We start from the raw sequence: 19,399 nt of genomic DNA on the forward strand, positions 1-19,399 counted from the left end.
CCTTCCAGGTTCAAGCAATTCCCATGCCTCAGCCTCCCGAGTAGCTGGGATTACAGGCGCGTGCTACCACGCCTGGCTAATTTTTGTATTTTTGGTAGAGATGGGGTTTCACCATCTGGGCCAGGCTGGTCTTGAACTCCTGATCTCAAGCGATCCACCTGCATTGGCCTCCCAAAGTGCTGGGATTACAGGAGTGAGCTACCGTGCCTGGCCAACCCAAATGTTGTTGGTTAGTTGTTTGTGAGACAGAGTCTCACTCTGTTGCCCAGGCTGGAGTGTAGTGGTTGGTGCAATCTCAGCTCACTGCAACTTCCACCTCCTGGGTTCAAGTGATTCCCATGCCTCAGCCTCCCTAGTAGCTGGGATTACAGTTGTGCACCATCATGCCCTGCCAATTTTTAATTTTTGTTATTTTTTTGTGGAGAAAGGGGCCTTGCTGTTAACAAGCTGGTCTTGAACTCTTGAGCTCATGATCTGCCTGCTACAGCCTCCCAAAATGCTGGGATTACAGACGTGAGCCACCACACCAGGCCAGTTTTGTTTCTTTGAATTCAACACTAGAAGAAACAGGCCTGAAAAAAATTATATAGTTGGTTTATGTTCTGTCTTCTTTTAAGACTTTTAAAATTAATTCTGCTCTCCAGTTACCAAAAACTAAAATGCGTTTCTTTTTGGAAACTTGGGATTTGCTCTCTGATTCAGGAATCATTTTTTTCTATGTACCCATCTTTCTTTAATTCTAAGTACAGGTAGCTCCATTGCCTAGTCAAGGTTGCAAATTTCCCCTTTTTGTGTATCTGAGTTACTCCGTATTCTGTTTGTTTTTATTTTTTGTTTCTTTCTAACATCTGTTTTTCCAATCATTATCTCATCTTTTCATGAAGGTCCTTGCCATTCTTTACAATTTTTGATTTGAGACATCATTAATGTTTACATTATTCTGATTTGACGGCTGTATTTTCACTGTTGCCAGAGAGTGTCTGTGTATACTCAGTAAAAGACAGACACATTGATTTCTAAATTCTATCCATTTAGCAAGACCGTAGATCAGGTTCCAGGAAGCTTTCACTAAATTACGGCAGCTTTTCATTTTCTGATCAGCAGTAGCAATTACGTCTATACTAATCGCATAATTTTTTGATCATATCTAATTGTGTATTGTTCTTGAGTTACTTCGTAAGTCTTGTCTCAGTGACATCTATAAAGTCTTGAAGGGTAGAGACCATGTCTTATATTTCTTATGTATAACACCTGACATAGTTCTGGACACATATAGATGGTAGGCATTTAGTAAATAGTTGTTGGATTGAATTGAGGGAGTTTATAGACCTCATTTGTTCTCAAAAGTAGACTGTAATGTATTTGTTCATTATGATATCTAGCATTTCCATTACCTGTCCTGTTAGGTGGTTTTATTTGTGGGGCATCAGGAAAGGTCTCTTTACTGGAGATTCGGGAATCTGTGCTCTTGTGAGCTCCAATTCAATTACCCCTCCTTTTTCAATCGTTTTTTTTCTTTCTTCTGTCTTTCTTTTAATACTTATTGTCCTTTTCACCTCACCTACCCAGTAACATATGTTTCATTTCTATCTTCTCTCCTGGATTGTGGAGATCTAATGCCTGGTCATTGCAAAACCAGGATCTAGTTTATAGCAAGCCCTATGACATACTGCAGCCTTGCCAGTAATGACTGCCTGCCATTTTTTGGCTTAAATAACTCATTTTGCTTGAAGGATCAGAAACTTATTTTAGTTTTTGAAGTCCTTATTTTTGACTAAATGTGTTGGATGATAGAATTGTAGTTCTAACATGTGCCCCCTTTGTTGATATTTGTGAAATGTTGGTTAGATGGTTGTATTTACCAGCTCACCCTACCATCTTCATCCTAACACTTCCCACACCAGTGTCTTTGTAGGACATTTTAAATCCTGAATATGTAATAATCATTTGTTCAAGTGCTTACATTTCTGCCCTTGCAGTTGATGGTGGTGGTTGGGGGCCAAGCACCAAAGGCTATCCGGAGTGTGGAATGCTATGACTTTAAAGAAGAAAGGTGGCACCAAGTAGCAGAGTTGCCTTCCAGGAGGTGCAGGGCAGGTAAGCATGATGCATCACAGTCAATTCTCTACTCCTGGGTCATTGAGAGCTTCTTTTTCAGGTCTCATTTTATTAATTAGAAAAATCTCTATCAAAAAAACTGAGTAAAATAGCTATGTAGTTAAACAATAATTCAGGGGCCTCGTACACCTCTCAAGACACTGATGGGATAGCTACTCTGTCTCCGTCTTTACATACCTTTCTGATTGTTTAGTGTAAGGTGGAGGAGCTAGTAATTTGCTGGATATTTCCTAGTTACCTTTGCCTGAAGTGTTAAGAGGGGAATTCTTTAGGTTGGGGCCCTTAGTTGTAGGAGATTCCCTCAGTTTATAAGGTACTGTTAAGTCCCTCAGTTATAAGGCATAATTGCCTTCTTCAAGGCATCTGTTTTACAAACATTTGTTGAAATAGACTTTCATTTAGCCAAAGCTGTGATCAAAAGAAGCAGTTATTATTCAAACTCAGGATTTTTCCTGGGACTTAAACTTGGATCCATAATTTCTGTCTCCCATAGCGAAATGAGTTCTGTATGTAATGGAACATTCTATGATGGTAGCACTTTAACAATACATCTTGGAGATTGTTACTTACCAGCATATCTGGAGTTACCTCATTCAGTAAGAGCTGTCTAGTGTTTTATTTTGGTCTGGACATAGTTTTTACTAGTTTTTAAATAGAGCATTAAAAATGTTTTTAATCTTAATGTTATTATAAACAGTGCTACAACAAATCTCTTATACATCATTGTGTATATATGCTAATATATTTTGGCAGGATAAAACTCTAAAACTAGACTTACTGATTCAAAAGATGTCTTAAGAGGATATACCAATTATTACTCCCACTAACAGTAAAATATGAAGGTGCCAGTTTCCCTAAACTCCTGACAGTACTTTGTAATTAAATGTTTTGAGCTTTGCCAATCTGGTGGGTGAAAAATGCCTTAATTTGTACTTACGTAATTTGTACTTAAGAGGAAAGTTAAATAGCTTTCTTTCTGAATTGTCAGTTCATGGTTTTTGCCATTTTAATAGTTTTATTGATGTCACAGGTACAGTTACATGTTAAGGAAAGTAGCCTTTGTGTCTGTGATGTCTAGTGTGAATATTTATTTGTATTAATCGTTTATCTTTTGACTTTGTGCTATTTTTGCCTTATCTTTTAATGTAGTCCTGTACCAAAGTTTTGTGTCTCTGGACTTAAAAATCTGTTTCTTGCATAGAAAGCCATATGCCAAAATTATCTATATGTGTGTGTGAGTGTGTGTATACACACACAAACATATTTTTAAAAAACTTTATGTTGGGCCAGGCGCAATGGATCATGCCTGTAATCCCAGTGCTTTGGGAGGCCAAGGTGGGCGGATCACAGTCAGGAGCTCGAGACCAGCCTGGCTGACATGGTGAAACCCCTTCTCTACTAAAAATACAAAAAATAGCCGGGTATGGTGGCAGGCGCCTGTAATACCAGCTACTCAGGAGGCTGAAGCAGGAGAATCGCTTGAATCCGGGAGGCGAAGGTTGCAGTGAGCTGAGACCTCACCACTGCACTCCAGCCTAGGCAACTCCGTCTCAAAAAAAAAAAACAAAAAACTTTCTGTTGCAATAATTTTACTTACAGAAGAGTTGCAAAGATAGAACAAATAATTCTGGTATATTCTTTCCCTAGTGTTAACATCTTACTGTGATACAGTTATCAAAACTAGAAATTAGCATTGGCATATTAATAGTAACTGAAATACAGACTTCGTTCGTATTTACCATTTTTTCCATTGATTCCCTTATGCTGTTCCAGGATCCTACTTTGCGTTTAGTTGTCATATCTTCTTATCTGAGATAGTCCCAGAGTCTTTTCTTATCTTTTATGCCCTTAATTCTTTGAAGAGGACTGGTCAGATATTTTGAAGAATATCTCTCAAGCTGGATTTGTCTGATATTTTCCCACGGTTAAATTGACTTAGTATGATTATTTCTTGTGACGGTAACCTTGTTCTCTTGGTTAAGGTGGTATCTGCCAGGTTTCTACCCTATGACAAAAGTATATTTTGAAAACATTTGTTGTTCTAGTACCTTTACAGTTTTATTTATAAATACATCTCTCTCTCTTAAGATATCTGGGCTGTATTTTAGTCTAAGATGTAAGGTATAGATTTTGGCTTTTAATGGCTAGTCAGTTGTCCAAATACCCCTTATTGACTTATCCGTCTCCATTCATTTGATGAAATGCTGCCTTTATCATGTATTAGATTTCCACATTTACTTGGTTGTATTCTAAATTTCCTGTTCTCTTCCATTGATTTGTCTTGCCTATTCATGCATCAAGACATAGCCACTTTTAGTTACTGTGCTTTATAATATGTTTTACTATGTTGTGAAACTAGTGATAAGACTCCTGTCTTCTTTTATATCCTTCAGTAGATTTTTAACACTTTCTTCCAATGGTCCTCCGTGTTTCTTGGCAAGTTTATTTTTAGGTATTTTATCTACTGGAAATGGAGTTTTGTATGCCATTTACTAACTGATTTCTTAATTCATATCTGATTCCTATTATAGTTCCCTTTACTTTGGGGCCATATGTCATTTGACTCAATTTATTGCAAAATGTATTATTTACTTATTGGATAACTATGAATACATTTTATCTTCATCATGCCCTCTTCCCTCTCCCTCCTTCAGATTAGAACCAATGTCCTTAACTGTGCAAACTTGGCCAAATTTTAATAAACTGTGTAATTAAACTTCTGGGCACTTCAGTTTCCTTATCATACTTCTTTTAGTTCAGTCCCTTCTCCAGACCCAGAGCTTTTGGTGGGGGGCACTTCATAGATTGATTCATTTATTTTCTTCTTCTCTGTGACCTAAAATTCCCTAAAACTTGGTAAGCATACTACATTACTTCTAAGAGATGGCATATTTGTTGTGTTATTTTGTGTGTAGAGAAAGGAAAATGAAAATTGCAATGGGCAAAATTCCCACAAGGAACATTCCCTGGAGTTATGATTTTGGGATACAGGATTGTTTTATGCTGAAACATGCTGCCTGCTATGTTGCTGCTCACTAGTCTCCAGGCCCTCTTAGGAGGTCTATTAAATTCTGTGCTAGCAGGGGGCCAAAACAGGCAACTTCATTTGAACTGGAAAGGTCTTGTTGCCATATGGAGGACTGCATTTCCATGTATTTTTAAGGGGGTGGGGGAATAAAGCACCAGAGGGTAAGACAATAAGGGATAGAGGTGCATCTCTTGCCTGATGACATCTTTAAAACATTGAGCTCGTCAAACATATCTGGTGATTCCACTTCTCCCTACAGGGATTCAGAGAACTGTGAGCCACATTGCCTGCCCTCAGGCTGGCACAGGGACATAAACATAGAACTAAGAACAATAAAAATTTGAACAATTTAAAGTAATTGTATTATAGACTCTGTACATTTATTAAACCTTAAGTGCACTATATAGATGTTATTTTCTATAGGGGTTCAGGAGCTGGACTAATCCCTTTTAGGCTAAAGTAGACCGGGAAGGCATCACAGAGAATGTGGAACTTTAACTGAGGATTCAGAGTTAAAGAGAACAGAGTGGATGGTGATAGGAGCCTGTCCGATTAGGGCAGCAGCATGAAAAAGTTGAGAAAAGTGAAAAGACGGTTGAAACCTGAGTCTAGCAGTCCAGTTTCTCCATTCACTGATTCTGTAATATCTGTTTAGCCCAGGGATCAGCAGACTTTCTCTTGAAGGACCAGAGAGTAAGTATTTTAGGCTTTGTGGTTATATGGTCTCTGTCACAGCTTCTTATCTACTGCTATAGTGCAAAACCAGCCATATGGAAGTGAATAGGTGGGACAGTGTTCCAATAAAACTATATTTATGGATGGTGAAATTTGAATTTCATATAGCTTTTTACAAGTCATGAAATATTATTCTTTTGGTTGTTTTTCAGCCATTTAAAAATATAAAAACCATGCTTAGCTTATGGGTTCTACAGAAATAGTCTGGTGGACCAGATTTAGCCTGTAGGCTGTAAATTTGCCGACCCCTGATTTAGCCCACTAACGTGATAAACTAGGAGTGCGTTATGCAAATAAATTATAAGTGTTTAGAGTTTCATTCTAAGAATATCCACTAGAAGATCCAAAATTGAAAGCTATGGGAGGTGAGTACAGGTTCAAATAGTTGGAAAATAATGGCTCATTATTTAAGCTTGTAAATTGATATTTGAAAAAGAATGAGTCAAAATGGTACTTTAGCCCATGCCATTGCATCTTTTAATAACCTTAGAAAGAAGGCTGGGCGCAGTGGCTCACGCCTGTAATCCCAGCACTTTGGGAAGCCAAGGTGAGCTGATCATGAGGTCACGAGAGCGAGACTACAGTGAAACTCCATCTCTACTAAAAATACAAAAAATTAGTCGGGCATGGTGGCGGGCACCTGTAGTCCCAGCTACTTGGGAGGCTGAGGCAGGAGAATGGCGTGAACCGGAGAGGTGGAGCTTGCAGTGAGCCGAGATCACGCCACTGCACTCCAGCCTGGGCGACAGAGTGAGACTCCGTCTTAATAATAATAATAATAATAACCTTAGACAGACAATTTAGTGATTGGATGTTCTTGCAAATGAATAGCATTTTCAAGGATTTATTTACTCAGGCTCCTCCTAAGAGTAGCATGTTCTGACAACAGCTATAGACTTACTAGAAAGCAATCTTTGGATATTGGTGATAGTCGAGTTGCACATTGATCTGTAAATGCTGTACTCCTTTTGCAGGCATGGTCTACATGGCTGGACTTGTTTTTGCTGTTGGTGGCTTTAATGGTTCATTAAGAGTTCGTACTGTAGATTCTTACGACCCTGTGAAGGACCAGTGGACCAGCGTTGCTAACATGAGAGACCGGAGAAGCACTTTGGGAGCTGCTGTGTTAAATGGATTGTTATACGCTGTGGGAGGCTTTGATGGGAGTACAGGTAATTTCCTTTTCATCTCTTCTACATTGCTGCTAAAATTAACGTAGTAGTCATGTTTATGGAATAAACCGTGGCATCATTAAGGCATATGTGAGGTTTTAACTGGTATTTAAAGATAAATTTAAAATTTTATCAAGAATTTCCTTAAATGATATGAGTGCTGAGTATATAAATTTTCTTTCTTATGCATCAGTATCAGTCATCAAGTTTTAAAAGCTTATAAATGTCAGTAGCTTAGGTGGGAGCCTTCTGGAAAACAAGCTGTTCCTGTTTTTCATGTAATTGATGTGTTTACATTCTGCCATTTTCTTCTCTTAATTTTAGCCCAATGTTACATACCTGAAGTATTTTTCCATATATATGAACTATTGACTTTTTTTAGAGAAGGAAATGAAGACTTGTGTTTTATTATAGGTCTATCATCTGTGGAAGCATACAACATAAAGTCTAATGAGTGGTTTCATGTTGCTCCCATGAACACAAGGAGGAGCAGCGTTGGTGTGGGTGTTGTTGGAGGTAGGTGCTGACAGTTCTTTCAGGTACATATGGCTTTTTGATCCTTGAGAGTGATTCTTCCAATAATCAAAACATTAGTTTTCTGAATGGGCAAGCTAATTATAATTTTAAAAAGAAAATCGTAATTACTGTAAAATTTCAATTATCCTCTTTTCAAAACTAGCTTCTCTATGTAAATCAACCTATATAAGGCCTTTTCTCTCCCTCTCCATCCCTCTCCCTTTATCCTCTTCGTGTGTGTGTGTGTGTGTGTGTGTGTGTGTGTGTGTGTGTGTGTGTGTGTGTGTGTGTGTGTTTGACTTATATAACAGCAGTCCCCAACCTTTTTGGCACTGAGGACCAGTTTTGTGGAAGACAATTTTTCCACGGACAGGGGTGGGTTGCGGGGCTGGTTTTGGGATGAAACTGTTCCACCTCAGATCATCAGGCGTTAGTGTGTCATAAGGAGCGCACAACCTAGGTTCCTCACGTGTGCATTTCAAGATAGGGTTCGCACTTCTGTGAGAATCTAATGCCTCTGCTGATCTGACAGGAAGCAGAGCTCAGCCGTAATACTCGCTCACCTGTCACTCACCGCCCGGTTCCTAACAGGTTCCAGACAGGTACTGGTCCATGGCCTGCGGTTTGGGGACTGCTGCTATGTAAGACTGTCAGCTGATTTTAATACAGTTGTTTGGGGGGAACAATTCAGGTGACATAAATGTGTAATTTTGTATCTGGAGAAGGGCTGTTTAACATTTAAGGGATGGATTGCCACAGTTATTTATTTATATCCTACTTTGTCTCCCAACAGAAGTTAAGGAAGGCTCTAAGTATTAATGTTTTGTTTTTTTTTTAATTGACTTGGGCAAATTTGCAGGTTTCCACCCCCTCCTCATCATATGTGTAATTCTCTGCACTTAGAAAAAAACAGCTTTGTTGAGATATAATCCATGTACCATACAATTCACCCATTTCGTGTATACAGTTCATTGTGCATCCATCACTACAATTCATTTTTTAAAACATTTTTATTATCCTCTAAAAGCAATCCTGCTTCGCTTAGCTCTTACTCCTCTCCTACCCAACCTTCAGCAACTGCTAGTCTGCTTTCTATCACTTAGAGATTTGCCTCTTCTGAACATTTTAGTTGTACGGTATGTGATCTTTGGTGACTCACTTCTTTCGCTTAGGGTGATGTTTTCAAGATTTGTTTATACTGAGGCATTTTTTAGTACTTCATGCCTTTTTATTGCCAAGTAATATTGCATTGCATTCTGATATTAATTTTTGATTTAACCTTTTTTCCAATTTCCTAAGATAACTTTGGTATTTAATTCTGTCTTACAGGATGTTGTTCACTTATCAAATAGTGTTACCTAAAGATATAATGAGTGTGCTTTTTATCAGATTATTGAGGAAAGTATAAAATTAACATCATCTATACCCTGCAGATCTTCATAATATGATTTGATTACTCCATCTGTCACCATTAGGCAAGACCCTAATATAGTTCATAAAAATCAGAGCACTTTACGGGGAAACTCTACTGCCATGAAGGAAAATATATTAATATTTTCTGGCTTGAAAAAATAGTGTTTTTTGTTTGTTCGTTTTTTAATAAATTTGGCTTTCTTTGTGATTTTATGTGTAGGTTTGCTCTATGCTGTAGGAGGTTATGATGGAGCGTCACGTCAGTGTCTTAGCACAGTAGAATGCTATAATGCTACAACAAATGAGTGGAGCTATATAGCAGAAATGAGCACCAGGCGGAGTGGAGCAGGTACATGTGAACCTATTTTAGCAATCGAAGCACAAAAATGATGGAAAATAGTTAAAGTAAAATGATTCAGTGGCATCACTTTACATTATCTGAAAATATATGATATGCTGATTTTAATGGCACTGCTAAATGTCTTTTGAATTGTGCAGTTAATGGGAGTAATTACAAAGTAATTTTACTTTAAAATTTAATGTCAAAGTGCTATAGACATTTCTGTTTCATTTATATATTCACATTGTTAGCACTCCTTTTAGTTTCTGTTTTTAGTGCTTATTGGGGAACTTGCTTAATAATCAAATCTTTTCATGTATATTTCTTAAAATTTTGTGCTTTAATTCGGGGTTATTTTATTATGGATATTTTTTTCAAAAGGATTACATTAAAGGACTTTTTCCCTCCCTGTGTTTCACCTACATATTATTAATATTTTTATTCTGTTTGACATGCCTCTTTTTTCAGAATAAAAGTTTGTTGAGATGCTTATTTAATCATCAATTCTATTGATTTCCATTTCTTAAATTGTAGGCTATAGTATCAGCTTGCTTTTATTATGAATTATAACTTCAAAAGTTTTAGTTACAGTTAAATAAACATATTAGTTAAATAAACCTAATATGATATAAATCTCTTGTTCTTTTTGCCCCTCTATTTGGCTGGTTGTGTTTTATAGGTGTTGGTGTGTTAAACAATTTATTGTATGCTGTAGGAGGTCATGATGGCCCTTTAGTACGAAAAAGTGTTGAAGTGTATGATCCTACCACTAATGCATGGAGACAGGTTGCAGATATGAACATGTGCAGAAGAAATGCAGGTATCTGTCAGTTTAAGGTTATAAAACTTATGTTGAATTTTATTTTAAGTTTCACTAGTATCACTGTGTATTTCCATTGTTCTTTTACTGATCTGGGTTCCCTGGTAGACTTTGAACTCTTTAAAGGCAGAAACTTACGTAATAATCCTGTAAAGTGAATGCCTGCCACAGTCTCTGGAACATAACAGGTTGTTGTGACACGTCAGTAAACTTTTTTCTACTAGCTGCTACTTTTTGGTGATAAACTTGGAGACTAATTAATTAGGAGTAGACCCTTCATTTGATACTTGAATTCATTCATTCTTACACCAAATATTTTTTAGTGCCTACTATGTATCTATCACATACTGGAGATCCTACTTCTCAGGAAATTTAGTCTAGTTGAGTAAATATTTATACTAGGTTAAAAAACTAGTTGGTTATCTAAATCTAGAGGGGAAGTCTGCAGAGGTAACCCTAGCTTAATACAGTTCAGGATTTCCAGGAAAATGGAAAAACTAAAGCAACAACAACAAAAAATAATTTTAAGAAAGTAGAGAACTTTAAGATTAGGGAAATAACCACTTAAAAAGAAGAATCAAGGAAGGGAAATACAAGTGGAAAATAGACTCAAGATAGCTACATAGCCTTTCAGGAAATGCTAGGATTCTTCAAAATGCCACTATCTTCATGTCATTTCTCATAGTGTAAAATAAGTTCCTGGTGAGTCTCAAACTTACGTACACCATGGGACACCCCTCCTCCATCAGCACGCATCTTAGTTTCTCTTTAAAGAAGTGTGATTACTAAGAAAGACTAAGTATGTGGAACTGCAGATACTGTTAGCCACAGACCAGAATTTATAATTAAATCTGTCTGGCCTTGCACGTCATCTGGTCAGTTGTATTTAGTCATCAGTTCGCTCAATGGTAAGACCCTCACATCTGGGTCCTTAGTGGAATAAGTGACTCCAGTACACATTAAGTTAGAAAAGCCATGGTGATTTGTGCAAGTGTCCTTCCTGGATTAGGAAACTTAGTTGCAATTTGAGCTTTTTATGAATATTTTCTTAAAGGTTAGAATAATCTTATTTTTTCTCTATATGTGCTTATTGTTTTCATATCAAAAATTACTCATTTCTTTTAGGTAGAAGAATAAAGAGATAATTTGTATTTATAGAGCTATATGATAGGTCTATCATTATAGAGCTGTTCTTCAAAAAATTGTGTGGGAAAGGGTAGGATTTAGGAAAAAGACTTAAGTCTGTTGAAAAGTTGTTTCATACTTTGACTTAGACAACATTACTTGAGTTTATTTGATAATAAGGAAGAGAGAGAAATCTGAAAGCTAACTTTTCAGTTTTTCCTTCTCAATCAATTATGTTTATTTTCTATGCAAATAACAGAACTTGAATTATTTACTTCTATAATTTACAAGATACAATATAATCCAATTGAGCATATATTTTAAAATTATTTAAGTTCATAAGAATATTTAAAATCTCACCCTCATTCCATATTCCTGGTAATCTGAAAAAAACTTCTAATAAGATCTGTTCAGCTCTTCCTTTTTAATAACCTAGGCTCAGGACCTCATCCAAGCACCTAAATTACTGGGAAGAAAGAACTAAGCTGGCAAAGAGTGGAGGACACGTATTCAATGTTAAATGGGGAGAGGTGAAAGCATCCATATAAATTTGAAATAGCAAGCAGCTTACCAGCCAAATTTCAAAAGTTTTCATAAGTATGGTAAATTATGACACCAAGAGTGGAGTAAAAATGAAATAAACTTGAATTAGATGATTATATATAGACTTTTAATACCTAGCACGTCTGTAATAGGTTCTCAATATGAATTTGATTGTGTTGAAGTAAACTGAATAAACTGGAACCATCAAACAATGCAGGAAAGTGCATCCTTTTGGCAAAGTGATTTGGCTCCAATCGCCTAAAAGGAATCTGGTGTTGTGAGTTAGTGGGTTAGTAAAATTGGTGTCTTCTGAATATATAGCCAATATATTCAAATGGATGTATGGACCAACCTCCCTTTCTGCAGTGGGATGCTCTTTAATCTGTGAGCCCCTCGTAGATACAATTGGGAAAACTCTTCAGGACGATATAATCTCCTTGTTCATGCCTTCCATCATAGGGCCATTTTTGAGATCATTTTTTCTCTCACAGTCCTATGTTGTCCATCAACAGACTGAAATATAGTGTTGCATACACATATACCTACTGTATGGAGCTTGTGTGGCAGCAGCATTTGCCTTTTAAGTATTTGAACAACTTAAAATGGTATGAGTTTTTTTCCTACAAAGTTTTGTAGATTTGGGCAGCATTCTTCTGGATTCTTTGATGCCCTCTAGTACAAGTTCATAGTAGCACTGAACTTTTTATAAGGTATTAAATGTACTTTAAAAAATTACATTGAATTAGCTTTTTAAAAGCATTTACCATTTGACTCAGCAGTTTTCTTTCTAATAATTTATATTAGGAAAAATTGCTCAAGTATTCAAAACAATATTCAGGGGATCTTTGTTCATTGCAACATCATTGATAACAGCAAAAAAATCAAAATTACTTAAATACCCATCTAAAAAAATGATTAAATAAACTACGATGATATCATACATAAACATTACATTTATTAACTTGAGGAACTGTCCAAAGTATGTTGGTTGGCCAGGGTGGCTAAGTTGTTTAATAAAGTAGCATGTGTAGTGTGAGCTACTTTGGGGTTAAAAAAGAAAGTATCTGAAAGGCCGGGCGCGGTGGCTCAAGCCTGTAATCCTAGCACTTTGGGAGGCCGAGACGGGCGGATCACGAGGTCAGGAGATCGAGACCATCCTGGCTAACACGGTGAAACCCCGTCTCTACTAAAAATACAAGAAAAATTAGCCGGGCGAGGTGGCCGGCGCCTGTAGTCCCAGCTACTCGGGAGGCTGAGGCAGGAGAATGGCGTGAACCCGGGGGGGCGGAGCTTGCAGTGAGCCGAGATCGCGCCACTGCACTCCAGCCTGGGGCACAGAGCAAGACTCTGTCTCAAAAAAAAAAAAAAAAAAAAAAAAAGAAAGTATCTGAGTATATATGTGTAAAGAAAAGTTAGCCAGAGTAGAGATCAAAATTTTAATGGTCATTATTCTAAGTGACATAAGGTTGGAGGTCATCTTTTTTTCTTTATACTTTTCTAGATATTTTGAATTTTTGCAAAGAAAATAGTTATTTTAATAGATAAATAATATTCTCTTCTTTAAAGGGAGATGAAATAGCTAACCATTTAGTGTGATAATTAAAATTAAGAATATTTTTACCTTCTACTAACATATATTTTCTTAGGATTCCCTAAGTAGCTGACTTTGACTTTTTATTTAAAAATAAATAAATAAAATGAGGGTCAAAATAGTTTCCAACCTATAATGTTGTGAAAATTAAGTACAATAATGCATATATAAAGTAACTACTGCATAAATGACAATCAGTAGGAGCTTAGAAGTGGTATTATAGTCTCCTAATAAAGAAAGAATTCTTCTTTTTTTTTTTTTTTGGAGACGGAGTCTCGCTCTGTTGCCTAGGCTGGAGGGCAGTGGTGTGGTCTTGGCTCACTGCAACCTCTGCCTCCTGGGTTCAAGTGATTCTCTTGCTTCAGCCTCTTGGAGTAGCTAGGACCACAGGCACACTCCACCATGCCTGGCTGATTTTTGTATTTTTAGTAGAGATGGGGTTTCGCCATGTTGCCCAGGCTGGTCTCGAACTCTCGTGACATCAAGTGATCTGCCCACCTCGGCCTTCCAAAGTGCTGGGATTACAGGCGTGAGCCATGGTGCCTGGCTATCCTAAAATAAAAAGAATTCTTTACGTGCTCACTATTTTCTTGCCTCCTTTCAAAGAAATTAGTGTCTCTGGATTACCTCACTAAACATGTACAGGGATACTCATATTCATCCAACTTTTTAAAATAATCGTTTTCTCTCTGTGTAATTTTTTAAAGGAGTTTGTGCAGTTAATGGTCTGTTATATGTTGTTGGAGGGGACGATGGTTCCTGTAACTTGGCGTCAGTAGAATATTATAACCCAACAACCGATAAATGGACAGTTGTGTCATCGTGTATGAGCACAGGGAGAAGTTATGCAGGTAACTGGTCTCTAAAGTCAATTATCATACGAAAAGATGACCTCATTATGGTTTTTATATTAACAAAGTTTTTCTGTTATAAGAATAAAGTCTTTTCTGAAGGTATAGTTTATATCTTACTCTTAAGATGATTAACATTGGTTGTGTATATTCTGAAATAAAGCACCAGTATACTTTTGTCATTCTGCAGTCATTTGTATTCAAAATCCCAAGTCTTTGATATACAAAATCATATAATAAAACTTAACGTAGCTAAAATCTGTATGCAGAGAAGAAGAAGTCACTATGTGACAAGGCTTTAATTCCTGAGATGTCCGAGAAATAGGATAGGATTCCTATGTCTCCCCGTGGTGCGGCTCCATGAGACAGTATTATAGTGAGGCTGTGGAATAATTTTTCTTTCTTAAGCATGGTACTGGTTGAGTTATAAAATGTGATTTTTTGTTCCATTCTCTTAGTAAGATAAATTATAATTTTAATAAATTTTATCGTGAATCTTTAAATTGTTTTCAGTGATATTTATCTGGCTTTTAATAGTATAATATTTCTGTAACAAAATTGATCCAATAGTGGAGGAAGAAAATGTCTAAACTAATTAACCATCACTGTTGCTTATGTATCATTCAAAACAGCACTTAGAAGAACTATGTACAGTAGAATTCCAATATAACATGGCTGAATACTAGATTAATTTTTAAAACAACTTCATTGAGGTATAAACTGACAGAATACATAGCGTACAGTTGACCCTTGGACAACACAGGTTTGAACTGTGTATGTCCACTTATATGTGGATATTTTTTGAAAAATAATTACGTTGGAAAAATTTTTTTGGAGATTTGTAACAGTTTGAAAAAACTCAGATGAACTGCATAACCTAGAAATATTGAAAAAATTAAGTAAGATTATGAACACATAATATATGTAGATATTAGTCTGTTTTATCATTTACTACAAAATATCCAAAAATCTATTACAAAAAGTTAAAATTTATCAAAACGTATGCACACAAACTCTTACAAGAACAAACACCTACAAACCATAGATGGTGTCATTCACAGTCCAGAGAAATGTGAACAAACCACAAAGATACAATATTAAATCATAACTGCATGAAATTAACTGTAGTATATTACTGTACTACTCTAATAATTTTATAGCCGTCTCCTGTTGCTGCATTGGTGAGCTCAGCTGTTGTGAGTATCCACTTAAAAAGCTGGGGGGCGCTAATCACCTTTGAAAGAGCAGTTTTGTCTCTTCAGTGACCGTATCTCAGTAAAAAGTTCTCTCTCATGGTTCTGCGTTATTTTTCATCATGTTTACTGCAATATCATAAACCTTGAATAACACCACGGGACCCATGCAAAGTGCCACTGGTGATGATGCTGGGAAGTGCTCCAGCGAAGCAGAGAAGAGTCATGACAGGACAAGAAAAAGCGGAATTGCTTGAGATAAACCATGGACTGAGGTCTGCTGCTGCACTTGCCCACTATTTCAAAATAAATGAATCCAGGGTCGGGATCATTGTAAAAAGGAAAAAGGAAATTCATGAAGCCATCCTTGCAGCCATCCCAGCAGTTTTGAAAACTTCACACTTTTTGTGAAATCCCTTTTTATCTTGTGTTGAACATGCAGCTTTTATGTGGATGCAGGATTTTTCTTTTTGAGACAGAATCTCACTCTATCGCCCAGGCTGGAGTGCAACAGCGTGATCTCAGGTCACTGCAACCTCCGCCTCCCAGATTCAAACGATTCTCATGCCTCAGCTTCCTGAGTAGCTGGGATTACAGGGGGTGCCACCACGCCCGGCTAATTTTTAAACTTTTATTATTTTTGATTTTTTGGTTTTGGTTTTTGGTGGGTGCAGGACTGCTATAAGAAAGGCATACCTGTCAACTCTAATATGACTTGAGAAAAAGCAAAGTCATTATATGACAACTTGAAGCAAAAGGAAGGTGAAGGATCTGAAACTGGAGAATTTCCTCAGCCTACTCAAGCAAAGGATAACTTGATAATTTTGGAAAGGGGTTTGGCTCAAAAAATGTCAAGATAACAGGAGAAGCAGCTTCTGTCAACCAAGGGGCAGCAGATAAGCTCCCAGATGCCATTAAGAAAGTTGTTGAGGAGAATGGTTATCTGCCTGAAAAAGTTTTTAATGCAGACAAATGTGCCACCAAGGACATTTATTACGAAGGAAAGTGAGCACCAGAATTTAAGGCAGAAGGGGATAGGCTAACTCTACTATTTTGTGCAAATGCAGTTGGGTTTATGATTTGGGCTGCTCTTATCTAAAAAGCTGCTAACCCCCAATCCTTGAAGGGAAAATATAAATACCAGCTGCCAGTCTTGATTGCATAACAAGAAGACCTAGACAAGAACTCCTTTCCTGGATTGGTTCCATCTGTGCTTTCTTCCTGAAGTCAGGAATTACCTTGCCAGTAAGGGACTGCCTTTTATTTTGATATTGGACAGTGCCATTGGCCACCCAGGACCCCATGAGTTCAACACCAAAGGCATAGAAGTGGTCTACGTGCCCTTAAACACAATGTGTCTAATTCAGCCTCTAGATCAGGGACCAGAGGAACCTTAAAGTTCATTCTATATGGCACTCTATGGAAAAAATTGCCAATGCTATGGAAGAGAATCTCAACAGAGAAAACATGAAAGTTTGGATGGATTACACCATTGAATATATCATGGTTGTTATAGAAAAAACTATGAAAGTCATCAAATCCAAAACAATAAATTCCTGCTGGAAAAAAAAAAACCTGTGTTCAGATGTTGTGTATGACTTCACAGGAGTTATGACAGAGCCAGTCAAAGAAATCATGAAAGAGATCGTGGATGTGACTATAAAGGTTGATGGTGAAGGATTTCAGGTATGGATCTTGGAGAAATTCAAGAGCTAATAGATACCAAACCAGAGAAATTAACAGAACATGACTCAACGGAGATGAGTGCTTCTTAACCACTGCCAGACAATGAAGAAGACGTAGAAGCAATGCCAGAAAACAAACTGACATTAGACAGTCTGGCAAAAGGGTTCTGGTTATTCAAGACTGTTTATGACTTATTTTATGAAATGGGCCGTTCTATGATATGTGCACTGTAACTGAAGAAAGTGGTGGAAGGAGGATTGGTATTGTATGGAAACATTTTTAGAGAAATGAAAAAAACAAAAAAGTCAGGAATTACAGTGTATTTCCTTAAAGTTGCACCAAGTGTGTCTGCCTCTCCTGTTTCCCCTGCCTTCCCTTCCACCTCCTCCACCTCTTCCGCCTCTGCCACCCCTGAAACAACAGGACCAACCTCTCCTCTTTCTCCTCCTCCTCAGCCTACTCAATGTGAAGAGACAAGGATGAAGACCTTGATGATGATCCACTTCCCCTTAATGAATAGTAAATATAGTTCCTCTTCCTTATGACTTTTTAAATAACATTTTCTTTTCTGTAGCTTACTTTAAGAATACAATATATAACACATAACATGTTATGACATGTATAACATATATTACATGTAAAATATGTTAATTGACCATATCAGTAAGGCATTTGGTCAACTGTAAGCTGTTAACGGTTGAATTGTGTGGGAGTAAAAAATTGTACATGGGAGGGTCAGCACTCCTGACCCCCATGTCGTTCAAGGGTCAACTGTATATTTAAGTATATAATTTTATTACTTTTGACATAGTATATACCCATGAAACCATCACCACAATCAAGATAATGAACATATCCGTCACGCTCAAAAGTTTCTGTGTTCCCTTTTGAGTATGTTTTCCAAATTTTAACTACAAAGAGGAAGAGACTAGTTCTGGATTAAATAGTCTTATATTTAGTCCATAACTAAACAGAGATTTCAGTGTCATTTAGATTAAAATGATAATACTACTAAAGTTTAAGAAAGAGATTCTGAAACATGATTTGTATGGTTCCTACTGCTTTCGTATTATAATAAAGAATTGAGTGTCTTCTCAGAGATACAGAATGCTGCCTGTGACTTCTTTTTTATCTCTTCATTTCTTTGCTCAGGGGTCACAGTTATTGATAAACCATTATGAGCCTGAAGGACATTTTCAGCATATTTATACATGAGAAACAGCCTTCAACAAGTATTTCTGAAGTGACTGAGAATCTAGCACTTCTCCACTTGTAGCTGCACTTTACGTCTCAGCAGAAGATAAGATCGTCTGCCTTTATAGGCCTCGGATACTGAAGATTATTTTTGGTAGAAGCACCGTGTAGGCTTTTTCTGCAATGAGCAGCAGCTGACTGAATTTTCATAAGAAACTTGGACTGCAGGACTTAATCTGTAGTCTTTAGACAACAGTTGCTTTCATAAAGACTAGTTCTTATCAACCTTGAATGACTACGGATTATTTTGTGAAGGAGGATGAAATGATGAGTGTTCTTGTAAAATTAAATTTTATCTTTATTTCTTCTAAAAATCTGTATACCAGGAACTGAAAATCTTTGAACAGATATTAAAATCTACGTAAGTATACAAACTAGTTGAGGGATAAACTGTTTGCTTTTATAAAATAACTTTGATTACATGAATATAATAAATTATGTGCATATAAATGTGTGTCTATATGCTTTCCTTTAAATATGTTTGAAAAGATGTTTGAAACTTGATTATACTATTTATAATTGGCACAGTACTTTGAATTATGCCAGTACTACATTGTAAAACAGAGTTGTATTTTTTGATATTTAACAATGCTTAACACTTTAAATGCCACTTCTGAGGAATGGACCTGGCGTAACACACTTGAATATGTGTGATGCCAAACTTTTTAAAATAAAATATAAATTATGCTTATTTATTAATTTTCTTTAGTTTAATCTTGGTCATGTTTTGGTGTGTATTTTTAATTTTTTTCTCAAATTAACACTTTGGCATGAACATTACTGCAGGTTTTTGATGAATATAATGAATGTATGGAATTCAACTGAATTTGCATGGTCTTAAGAATTTTTCTGTGTGTATAAATTTAGCTGCTATTAACAGAAGAGAGAACTTTCTGTCAGTAGCCATGTGTGTTGATCAGATACAGTTTTTCTGAGATCTTCAATTAATCTCACTTTAAAAATGACCAAAACATGTCTTTCTTGAATTATCTTTGAATAAAGGTTTGTATATTA

General features: G+C 36.6%; 1 protein-coding gene across 4 annotated transcripts in view; it reads left to right on the plus strand.

The window, feature by feature from the left end:
• Positions 1 to 19,399, plus strand: part of KLHL2 (kelch like family member 2) — a 112,734-nt gene extending 93,335 nt beyond the window's left edge. For 2 of the 4 annotated variants that reach the window (XR_010587064.1, XR_012435200.1), the window contains 8 exons: positions 1,980 to 2,097; positions 6,856 to 7,053; positions 7,468 to 7,569; positions 9,203 to 9,331; positions 10,002 to 10,142; positions 14,109 to 14,252; positions 17,587 to 17,650; positions 18,284 to 19,399. Coding sequence is in view for 2 of the 4 variants with exons in the window: in XM_005556238.4 (XP_005556295.1) it covers positions 1,980 to 2,097; positions 6,856 to 7,053; positions 7,468 to 7,569; positions 9,203 to 9,331; positions 10,002 to 10,142; positions 14,109 to 14,252; positions 18,284 to 18,312 (861 nt within the window). In the remaining 2 variants the exon portion in view is untranslated. The remainder of the gene's footprint in view (positions 1 to 1,979; positions 2,098 to 6,855; positions 7,054 to 7,467; positions 7,570 to 9,202; positions 9,332 to 10,001; positions 10,143 to 14,108; positions 14,253 to 17,586; positions 17,651 to 18,283) is intronic. The other 2 variants (XM_005556238.4, XM_074040731.1) reach the window with 1 other exon arrangement.

This window comes from Macaca fascicularis, chromosome 5 (genome assembly GCF_037993035.2).
Source record: "Macaca fascicularis isolate 582-1 chromosome 5, T2T-MFA8v1.1".
Lineage (NCBI taxonomy): Eukaryota > Metazoa > Chordata > Mammalia > Primates > Cercopithecidae > Macaca > Macaca fascicularis.